Source organism: Danio rerio, chromosome 23 (genome assembly GCF_049306965.1).
Source record: "Danio rerio strain Tuebingen ecotype United States chromosome 23, GRCz12tu, whole genome shotgun sequence".
Lineage (NCBI taxonomy): Eukaryota > Metazoa > Chordata > Actinopteri > Cypriniformes > Danionidae > Danio > Danio rerio.
The window spans coordinates 30,387,501-30,400,000 of NC_133198.1; the positions used below are offsets into that span (position 1 = coordinate 30,387,501).

The 12,500-nt window shown below is 34.0% G+C and overlaps 1 protein-coding gene across 2 annotated transcripts in view; it reads right to left on the minus strand.

The window, feature by feature from the left end:
* The window catches only part of atf7a (activating transcription factor 7a), a 51,600-nt gene that overhangs the window by 22,116 nt on the left and 16,984 nt on the right, over window positions 1–12,500 (minus strand). For both annotated transcript variants that reach the window (XM_073938619.1, NM_001030205.1), the window contains 1 exon segment: window positions 389–485. Coding sequence is in view for 1 of the 2 variants with exons in the window: in NM_001030205.1 (NP_001025376.1) it covers window positions 389–485 (97 nt within the window). In the remaining variant the exon portion in view is untranslated.

Sequence of the window (12,500 nt, forward strand, 5' to 3'; positions counted from 1 at the left end):
ACCTTCCAAACGGGGGTTTATAATAGGAATTTTCCTATAATGAGTAAAATAAAGTCTGCTGTAAACTCAGTGATACCTGAATGTTCTGTTCTACAAAAAACATCTAGGCAGGCTTGCACTCAAACATTCTTGTCTAGTTACTTATTAAAAACACATGTTTTATAAAAAACACAACTTTAAGAATCTTATTTTCTATACGTGAATGTAATTTACATTCTAGTGTGAAACAATAATTGTCAAGTTATGTTTACCAAAGACATTATATTACTAATAGATCAAAAACAGAGTTATTCTTTTGGGGATCTGAAGTCATTCTGGCACCACTTTATTATATGAAAAATTAATACATCTGAACTAGATTACACTATATTGCCTGGTTGTGAAATACCTGCAATGATGACTGAGTCCGTTCTGGCGGGTCCGAACTTCAGCGTCATTTCATGTTTGTGTTTGTGGACAGCCAGGTGGTCCTCGTTAGTAAACCTCTACAAAGACACACAGATAAACAGACAGATTACGAGCCCAATCTCTCCAGAAGAAGAGAGAAGAACATTTCACGACCTCAGGGCAGAAACACACTTCCAAAAGAAGAAGAGGGAGTGGCATTGACAAGTCTTGTCTTTTGAAACTGATAATGTAGGCCAGAGAGGACTTCATAATGATCGTTTTTCACCAAACCTGAGCGCTTCTCAAAGACTCGAAGGTATTGGATGTAACTATACAGTGTCAGTGTCAAAGACGTACAGTAGAGGTGGCTTTCTGTTTCAGGTCTGACTTTTTGAGCCCTTATACAGCCGCAAGGCTTACAACGCTTACATTTCTCGACACTTCCGTTCAGCTGAGGAATTACAGTAAGTATTAAACTTCCACATTTGTCATACAATTAAAACATTACAAAAATACATTGTGCAAATAAAAAAAGTGCTGACGCAAAGGCAGAATTTGGTGGCTTAGCACTTTAACCCAGTGCCCGAGTCATGATGTTATGCATGAAGGGCACAATAGACTGAGCAAACTAAGCAGATGTATTCAGTTAACATTTATGACAGGCAATCATGCATTCTCCAACGTGCTTTTATATTTACCTTTGAAACAAACCGCTGTTAAGCTAATAAAACGTGTGCGCAGCGGAAGCACAGCTAGTCAATCACATTTATTTCAGTAACCAACCAAAGTATGCCATAGAACGAAAATCTGGATATTCCAAGGCATGGCTGAATGAAAATAAGAGTTAAAATGGCATACCATGAGCCTAAAACACCATAGTTTGAAGAGAAAAATCCTGGTGAAAGACAGGACTTTCTGAACAAAACACAGACTGTTGGTTTGCACATGGAAATATTAATAAGCACACCTAAGGCTGCATTTGACTATTCATGGTTTAATAGTCAGATTACAACAATCTTTTTGCTTATATTTAACTATATCAAAGCTTGCATTAAACATGCTATGTGTGTGGGACCCTATTTTGAAAGTGTCAACCGAAGAGGCACAAGGTCTGTTTAAATGTATCTTTTGTTAGTTTAATGTGCATATTGTGAAATTGGACATTTGAGTATGTTTGTAATGAGGCAACAAACACATGCAAACCTTGTTTATTACATGTTTATGTATTTTGTCACATCACTTAGGCTTTCTATAATAAAGAGTAGAAGTCTCCTGCTTTTGTTCTCATTCACATTAAAGCCAGATAATCTCTGTCGGTCGCTTTTGTCAGATATAATTATAATTTAGCCTATAATTTACTCACAACACATAACTATGACAAATATTAGAGACCAATTTAACATATTGAATCAATGCACATTATGGCACATTTAAAAATCCCTTATCCTGTGGAAAATTATGTATAAATGCCCTGACAAATACCAATATAATTGGAGCTCTATTTTGACCATCCATGCGCAAAGTGCAAAGCGCAGGGCGCAAAACCAATAAGGGCGTGTCAGAATCCACTTTTGGTATTTTAAGGACGGAAAAATCTGCTTTGCACCGTGGCACATGGTCTAAAAGGGTTAGGCTTATTTTATAAACGATTTATAGGTGTGTTTTGATGTTTTGGTTTGTTTCAGAGTCTCATCTCCCATTCCCTTTAAGAGTAAGATGCGTCGCGCCATAGCTCATTTGCTATTTACATGACGGACTTTGTAAGTTAAAAAACTGAGCATTTCACTAGCAAAAAAAACACAGTTAAACAGAGCATCTACAGCGTGAGAATGAGAGATGAGCCTCCTCATTATTTACTTTCACTTTCACTCTTGTGGATAGGGAAACTTCTTGTACGCCGAGACATCCATTAGCCTAAAAATAATTAATTTCGTTAGTTAAGTGCAAGGATTTGTTTCAAAACTATTTCAAAATTCAGTTCTAATTTCCAGCAAACAAATAAATGAACAATAATAACGAAGTGTGGTCAAACAACTGAGTTATGTCCTAATACACATGCTTTGCCCCATATGGTCCAAAACCTGACAGGTGGGCAAATCTAAGCTTGTTTTTAATTTAAAAAATATAAATAGCATATAATAATTACTACTACTAATAATAATAACACTATACAAAAGCAAATTGTCAGGAATAAACTGAAAAAGCCTTGGCTGAGGCTATTAACTGAGGGCCGTTCACATAACAATCTTGCGCACACAAAAACAGAATACTTTTTTTCTTGCGAGCATAATGACAGCGACGCGCATGCGGCGTGCAAACCACATAACATTAACTGACCATTCAGCTTCATACAAAAATTTGTACTCCAAAGAAAAAAAAAATACAAAATGAAAATACCAAACAAATTAATAATATTGTTAAGGGAAATACAAGGCTTATATGTTACTAGATTTACATTAGACAAACACGTTTTATTTACTTATTTTTTTATTCATTTTTCTGTCGTTTATCGTTAGTGTAAAATGATTACGTATGTTTAAATGCCAAAACCTTCTTTTTCTTTTATTTTTAAGTCCAAAAAGAACCGGACTACTGGTTGTTTTAAATTATTATTTTGTGCAGTATTACTTGGTTACTAAGCAGCAATAAACAACATTTTAAAATATAAAGAGTTTAAGTGATTTTCTAAAGAGTAATGTTTTAAAATTAATGACTGCATGATAATTGTGATAACTATAAAACCATGATTATTGCTCAGACTATAATCGCACAACCAAAATCTATAATCGATGCACTCAAATTCACGAATATTTTGAATCAGTGATGAATCTCTTTCTAGTCAAGATTCAATCAGTTCACATTTTTATTTGAATTGTTGCAAAAAAGTACAATTGTTTTAAAATCGCCTCAACTACTGAATCCTTGCAGTCTCCTACAGCAGCTGGAGTGGACATGGAGCCTCTAGGATTAGCTTTTCCTCTTTCTGAGTGGATTTCATGACTCAAATCATGTTCACTGGGCTCCACAGTCTTCATCAGACTATTTCTGTCTCCATGTCACGGTTGCAGTTCAGTTGTGACAGCGCAAAGTGGAAACACAGTCAAGTGTCAAAAGCTTATTTTTAGATGTGCCAGCATCCCCAATACAACAACTGCATGGCCTGTAGCTTCTTTCCCTCGACTTAAATGAGTTACCCTGGCAAGGACAACACATGATGACAACACAAGGACAACATTGTGACTGACGCAAACAGAGAAACTAATTAACACCAACAAACAAGAAACGCAGCTAGACTTGTTATACTTCCTCTTTCGTAGCCGTATCTTATATTTGTACCTTCCTCTAAGAAAGAAGAATGTGTCATTGGGAAATGCAACAAATAGAGCTATTCTGTCACGAATGAGATGAGTTGTGTTATATAGTGACACTAACCGCATTAAGATCATTATTATTTGCCCTATTTGCCATCAGCATAAAAATGTATGTTACTGATATGACATGTCAAGCAATGCATAAATTTAGTTAACTATTAAAGTATAAAATACTTGCCCAAAAAAAAAAATTCACAGTTTCTGTTGGCCTGGGGTTAGTACACATGCTCCTACATGTTGAGACGTGGTGCTTATGTGGGTAAAGAAAGTTACAGCCCTTCTCCTTTCATTTCCTGATCCCACTGTCCCCCACCCCAAAAAACAATTTGTTTTTGTACTACATAAAGCAAAAATAGCAAAAACAAAATAGCAGATTTAAATGGGAAAAATATTTTTTCAGTCTTCTATATTATCATTATTTTAAATAACTGTTTTCCATTTTAACATACCGTAAAATGTCATTTATTTCTGTGGTGGTAAAGATCAATTTATTATTCCTTTAGTCTTTACGGTTACATGATTCTCTAAAAATCATTCAAATATGTTTTCATAAGACATTATTATTAATACTGACAACAGTCATTATGTGCAACTTAAAGTTAAATGAACAGCATATATTACACTTTAGGATATATTTAAATATAAATGCATGGTTTCCGTTGCATTTATTCTTACAAAACTAAAATTCATTCCCGCAATGGCTACATTACAGCTTCTCATACAAAACATTTAATTGTTTTTTTTTTAAATAGTGGGTTATAATCGCAACAAAATGTTTAAAAATGTAAGTGAATTATAACAGAGCGAGTTTTTCTGTAATCGTAGAAGTGCTGTGAGTTATTTGTTTAACCCTTTAAGGTGACATGCTGACTGACTGACTGACTGACTGACTGACTGACTGACAGGGCTGCGCAATGCGTGAAGCCAGCAAGCACATCGTAGCTTTCAGTTACTATGAACAATTTCCATAATTAAACTTTATTTAAAGATAAGGTCTACAGTTCCAATGCAATCTCATGGCAATTCTTAACTTATTGATTTAGTGGCTAATTCGTATGAATTCTTACAATCTGATTTGTACAATTTAGTATGATTTGCTCATCACCCAATGACGGTTGGGGTTAGGGGTGGGGTTTGGTGCCACGCCTCCTTTTTAAAGTCGTACATTTTCACAAGACTGAACTCATGCTAATTTGTACAAATTAGACACTAAACTGACAAAACGTAAAATACTAACGTTTCCTCGTGAGATCAGGCTGACAGTTCTGCATACAATTACATTATCTTGCTGGAGTTTATGTCTTATTCACTTTACTTCAAGACGCATCAATGCTGTTCTGTAGGTCTATTGAAGACATTCATAAATATTCCTAGCAAATTTAATAAATGTTAGGGTCATACACTACCTTTGGGGTCAGTAGGATATTTAAATGTTTTAAAATAATTTTTTCCTGCTCACCAAGGCTGCATTTATTTAATCAAAAATGCAGTGCAAATTGTAAATTGTAAAATATTTTTGCTTTACAAAAGAACTGTTCAAAAGAAGTTTATAATTTATTAATTTATTCAAGTGATTTTAATGATGAATTTTCAGCTTCAGCTTTATTACTCCAGTCTTCATTGTTTTCAGAAATCACTCTAATATTAATTATTATCATTATCATTATTATTATTAATGGTAATAGTAATAAAAGCAACTATGACTAGTTCGCAAAAGTAGGTTTTGGACAAATCCCGATGTAAAAATGGTGCAGAAAAATGGTGCATTGTACAGTCCTAATGGGATATAAACTGTCATGCGCCAAGGATTTCAAATATACAACGTTTTTGAGTTTATGACAGATGGTCTACGAATGGCAGCCAAACATGTCTGAAATTTTAGGCTTTGGCACCATAGTGCCACCTATGGGCCAATTTGGACGAGTCATTGTATCGGAGTAGCATCTGACCAAGTATCAAGTCTCTAGGCCTTACATTTTGGGCCCAATCACAATTGTACCAGTTAACCCATCCCCTTCGCCCTACCCTTTGTTTTGTGCGTTCACGTGAAGGGGTAGGGGTGTTCCAATTCTCTTTAGCTTGATGCGCAGGGCTAAGGGGAAAGGTTTGATAGCACTCGAAACTGAGATTTTTCAGGATCACACATAAAAGCAAGGGGTAGGAAAATTTGACAGAATACACCAGCCACAAAGGCAGTATAGCTGCACCCGGAGATAAGGAGATCTACAAATTTGTATTTTTGTCATTATTACAAATTTTTACAACAAACAAGCATATATTTTAATACATTCATAACAGCGTTTTATGTCATGTTTAAAAAAAAAACCCTGCTAAAATAAAAAACATAAAATTTCGCTATCTATAATCCATAATCATATATCCTGTACAGCAGTTCCACAACATTCTGACACTCAGTGACACTCGAATACTCTGTCAGTAATGTCTAGTGGCTGGGAATGAGCTTTTTACAGTGTCTGCTATAATGTTAATGTTGTTTTTTCTGTATTTATGAATATGACTACTATGTAAATGCACAATACAGTTATGATCTTTTTGCCGCATTATATCTTTATGATACCATTATATATGCCTTCAGTGATTTCCAGAAGATAAACACCAAAAAATAAAGCAACTGGAATAGCAGTCACGATCGTCAATTTCACATGAAGTAAGAGCTTGCCATGACATATGATGACGTGTACAGGTGCTGTCCCATTTCTAAGCGGTAAATTTTGAAGCCCTTCCCCTTCACACTGTTTCAAGGGCCAAAGAGAAAGGGAAGGGGAAGGGGTACAAAAATAGAATTGGGATTGGGCCTTGGTCTGCCTGTTCTGCATTATAGCTGAAGAAAAATAATATTAATATATAATAAAATGATAATAATCACTAATAACGACTGGCGTAATAATTTCATTTAAAACTACATACAATATGAAAGCAGTTGTTTAAACTTTTAATAAATATTTAACAATTGTTTTTACATTTAATAAATGCTGCCTCGATGAACAGAAGAAATTTTTCCTTAAAAAAAGAAAAAAACAAAAAAACATGACCGTAAACTTTTAGCGGTAGTGTACTCGATACATAAATGCACTAAATAGCACCTCAACAGCTTTTATTTAAGAGCACACAAGAAGTTTTGAGCACAAACAGAGGAATTGGTGTGCAAGCAAAGAGATTTGCACGCTTGTATTACATGAATGTGCTCTCGACATGTAATACTGCGCTCGCGACATTTGTCCTTGACATAACGGCAAAGGTTATTGGTTACCATAGGTTGGAAGATCTGCGTAAAGGTCTGCCACCAAAGCTGGAAAAATGAACTGAAATCTCTGTCACAATTTAATATATCCATGTAGAATAAAAGCATTAATTTATTCTTTTTTTTTTTACTTTAAAAGCCCCAAAATCTTCTGAACGGTAGACCCTATTGGACTTCCTGATGTACAAACAAATAGCAAACTAAGTGCGCAAGCTGAAGTAAGGCCTTTAGCTAAATTTGTATAAAATTTGGTTGCATAACATCTTACGACTCTAACACAGGGGACATTAGTAAGACGCCATACTGATATTACACTAAAAAAGCAAAATAGCTTTAAACAAGCCCAAGCATTGATAATCTCAAATCTACGTTTCCTCTGGCGTGTTATTTTGCAGTAATAGAACAGTGGAGTCACGTGAAAATCTGGCTCACTGTCTGGAATAAAGCAAAACAATCTTAAACCCCTATGGACCTCAGTCTGACGCAAGCAACGTTTGCTCGTCAACAAAAGAACAATACCTCCAGTAGAGTAAACCCTCACTCCCCTCATCCACACACACACACCAGTGTTAACAGAGCCTGACAGATGTGTGCCACCTGATCTCTATTTCAACCTCCTTTATTTCCATTTCTGTGGCCTTAGCTTTGGTTTACAGGAGCTGAGTGGGTTTTAAAACCGCTTTGCATTCACTTGACAACATGATACTGACACTGTAACTTACAAAGATGCTTCAGAATGCATCAATGTCATCATTTGGTTTTGAAATAAATAAATATATTTGTATAGAAAGCATGCAGTAAGCTGATTAAAAAATAAATAAAACATTTATAATTCTACAAACATAGTATTTCTGTCAACATTGATTATAAGAAATGTTTTTTTTTAAGATTTATGCATATTGAATTAATATATATAAATAGATCACATGACACAAAATGTGAAGTAATGATGCTAAAAAACTTTAGCAGCTATATTACTGTATTAATTTAATCACTGAATTTGATCAAATACATACAGTCTTGTTGACCATATAAGACATTCAAGAAAAATCAAAGATAGTAAAATGTTTTTATTATTGTTTTTTAATTTAGTTTCAACCTCTGCATAACAGAAACGCAATATTTCTGTGATTATTGATTACTGATCACTAATAATATAAATAATAAAATAATTTTGACGTCTGTCTTTAACATGCAGTTGAAGGATGGCATCCACTATAGTTTGTGTTCAACTCATAAATCATAAATATTAGCAGCAGTAATACAGATGTGTGTGAACATAAATGTCAAAGGAAGTAAAGAAATCAGATTTATGCCGCTCTTTGTCTGGCTAGGTCAAAGCAAAAAAAATTGTAAGCTGTCATGCTCCCTGTGGTTGTTTAAAAAGAAACATCTGCAAACAACTTACTTGCATAAATTATTCATCAGGTTCATGTTGTTCCTCTGAATTCTCAAGATTAGCAGATTAAATGTGCATTGTTGCGGGGGAAGGTGTAACTGTTAAATTGCTTCATTTTGGACCATGCAACATTTCATACCTTCTTTCTACGTAACTGTGAAGGAGAAGGTTCAGATATAAACCACAAAATGAACATTGTTGTCTCACAGAGCAGGATGGGTCTTGATCACTTCCTCTTTCAGTTTTTTTTAATGCCATCACAGAAGGCTTCAAAGGCCACACAGTTTGTCAGTTATTACAAGGGGGGGGGGGGGGTATTTTAATAAAGTAAGTTAAATTAAGAAGTAAAATAAAATAGACTACTAAACATTTAAAACTACAAAAATGTGCATTTATTTTATTTCACTTTGTTAAGTAACACATATTTTAGGTTGATTACTAAAACTATTTTGCTTCTCAGACTATTAATTTATATTTTGATATTTTATTAGAAAAAATATCCAAATACCACTGTTTTGTTAATGTTAATTCTACTGCACTGTAAAGTGATTACATAACTTTAAAGTGAGCAAACCCATTGCCTTAAAAGTTGAATTTACTTTAAAAATGTGTGCAAACCTGTTTTACATAAAACACTGCTGTTAGTTCAAACTATTTATTTAAAATGAGCTGAAAAAACACAATTCTTGAGGCATTTTTTTGGGAACAACTTAATTGTTTAATGTTCAATCTAAGGCCGCACGATATTAAACAAAAACTGGCATTACAATATATTCTTTTACTGACATATATATTGCAATAAAAAATTACTTAATTTCACTAAACAATTTAAATGGCTTGTAAAGAATTCATAATTTAAACCGTTTGAGATGACTCTATGGGGAGCACATTTGCATTGAATATCATTAGAAATGCAACAAAATTAAATACAACCCAAACAAATAAACAATGATTTAGGATTTCTGGAGAGTCGAACAGTATTCAGAAATAGAAATTAAATAATCACTGTATAAACACAATAATAACAACAATGCTGTATCATTTTAGTGAGTAAATAATATGTAATGTGCAATTTATCTTTAAGCTACAAACCTTTATTTTTTGTACCAAAATGGTGTAAATTAGTTTGAAATGCTTACACAGTCAAAAAACCTTAAAAGCACATGCAAATAATAAACTTCCTCGCTAAGGTTAAAATTTAAATGACTCCATCTTGTTCTTAACTGTAAAGTCTGATTAAATATAATCCCGACTACATTGCAGATCCCTCCGATGTGACTGTTGCGGACTTAAACATTGCGATATCGATGCTGAATCGATACATTGTGCAGCCCTAGTTCATTCCAAATTCAATCTTAAATTTGCAAAAACTATTAATTTAACTTGATTCCAAATTAATTTTGTGGAACCCAACATTTTTTTGTGTGTAACTTGGAACTGTTTCAATAGTTATGCACATAAATAAAACAACTTTATTAAATAAATAAAAATTTCTTTATTTATTTGCTTAATGAATAATTCATTTACTTAATGAATTAAAGCAAGATGTTTGCTCACTTTTTTTTAAAGCAAAAACAACTAATCACTTTAAAAGCAATAGGTTTACTCACTTTAAGTAAAGTCAACTAATTACTTTAAGGCTGCTTAATACTTCTGTGTCGAGTTATCAGCGTGACCCAGGGCACATGACTTGCACGTAGCCGTGCATTTATACCTCTGCGTGCTGTTTGTGTTGCTCTGCAATAATACTTCCGAAACACTAGCTGGGAGTCGGTTTATTCATGTTTCTCTGTGTTGAGTTTCTTTGTAAATTGCTGGTGTTTTGTTTTTTCTGAACGCTACCTTAATGTACAAGTAGCTAAAACTTGCTCATTCAGAGATGGGAACTGGCGGATGTGCAACAACATTAATAATAAGGTAAACACATTTAGAGTTCCTTCACGGGCAGTGCTGGCGAAAGTTACTTTAGAAAGTAATGCATTACAATATTAAGTTACTCCCCAAAAAAGTAACTACTGTAGTTCCGCTACTCAGTAACTTTTTATAGTAAGTAATGTTACGTTACTTTTGAGTTACTTTTTCTGACCTGACTGAAGCCCCTTTCACACAGTGATACTGGTAAATATCCGGAAAATTTCCGGAACGACTATACCGGTATATTCAAAAAAGCGCTGTTCACACAGGCGAGGACGTTATGGAATTTTTCCAGAAAAGACCGTTTACACATCCATTCCGAAATACCGGTAAATTCTGACATCATTCACCACAAATGAGCCTTAAACGGCTGCACTTGTATTTGTAAACATTTGACCACATCACAAACTCTGTGGATGAGCAGTATTGTGAACAACTTCGATTAAATAATATGGAGAATCACTTTTGCATGTCGAGATGTTCATAATATGTGCGTGTGCTGGCGCACACAGGCTGTTTCACAGGCATACGCAAAACTTGAAGTTAAACAAACTGCGGCTTATCATAAGCATCTTATCAATGATTATTTACACAGTTGGTATTAAAAAGAACATATAAACGTTATCTGACTAACTTCTAGCAGCTAAATGCGTCTGGGAAAATATTCAAAGGCTTTTATTATCATAAATCGCGTCTGACTTTTCTGATTGGCTAAAGCAGACGTCTTACGTCAGCACGTTCTAGACGTGCATGCGCTCTTTCCGGCAATCTTCCTTCTACATTCACACAGCGCAGCATTCCGGCAATGTTACAACTTCTCTTTCCGGAAAATAGCCAGAACGAATTTACCGGTATTTTCAAAAAGGACTTTTTTTTTTTTGCCAGTAATTTTCCGGAAAGGTCTGCATGTGTGAAAGGGGCTTGAGGCTTGATCTCTTTCAGACCTTGCATAGGGTTTTTTTCCTTCTTGTTTTTTTTTTTGTTTTTTTTTTAAATAGAGGAACTCTGCAATCAACAAATTGTATAACCTTCATTTACCTTAAAACACATATAAAAATTAACGTAGGATAATGTGATCTTCTGAGAACTTCATGACCACAGAGCTATACAGTACATGCCATATATACAGATTAAAGCAGCTAATAAAGTTAATAAGTTAATTTAATTTTTTATTTATTAATTTATTTTAAATTAATAAAGAGTTTAAAGCAATGTGTTTGCAACTTCTGTCTTATTAAAAATAATATGACTTTCCTTTTCCTTTTTTCCATGTGTTCCAAATAAGAAGAATTTTTTCCATTACAGAAATGTAATGGAAAGTCTCAGCCATCTTCCTTTCAGCCTGTTCCTGCATTTTCTTATAGCGGGATTCAACGTGACTACGATCATTTAATTCAGCTATTTTTTTAAAGCGTAAAAAGTAACTCAAGTATTATTACCTAATTTTGAAAAGTAATGCGTTACTTTACTCATTAATTTGAAAAGTAATATTATTGCGTAACTCGCGTTTCTTGTAATGTGCTACCCCCAACACTGTTCACAGGACTCAACACTTGTAAACACTCGCTACAATGTGTTTGCGTGACTATTGGTCCCGCCCACACTTGTCAGCGCTACCAAGCCGACCAATCAAAGAGCTTGCACTATGCGTTGTGCAACGTGAGGTTACATTTTTTGAGAGGTGCGTGTCAGCATCAGCCACAGCGAGGGCTATGCGATCGTGCGAAGGCTGCGCCAGACCATATGCATGCGCTTAGCGCAGAACTATAAATCAGCATTTAAAAGCAATGGGTTTACTCACTTTAAGTAAAGCGAACTAATAACTTTTAACTGTGTAGCTTTATTTTTAACACTGCTTGAATTCGCTATTTATGTACATTCTGTTTTTATTTAAATTGTACAAATTTGTAAATATGTTGTCAATTTCCTTAGATGATATTCAAATGTTTTTATTAAATGTCTCTTCAATTTTACTTGAGTTTTAGTTCTTAAGTACATTAAATTATGAAAAAAGTGAATGTGAAATTTATGAAAAAAAAAGAATATTTATTTGACCCCTAGCTGATGTAAAATAAGTAAAATTGTATATATAATTTATTTTATTTCGGTTAATATTTATTTATTCCAAGTTTCAAAAACAGCTTTTTTATGGTTTAGTTAACAAAAA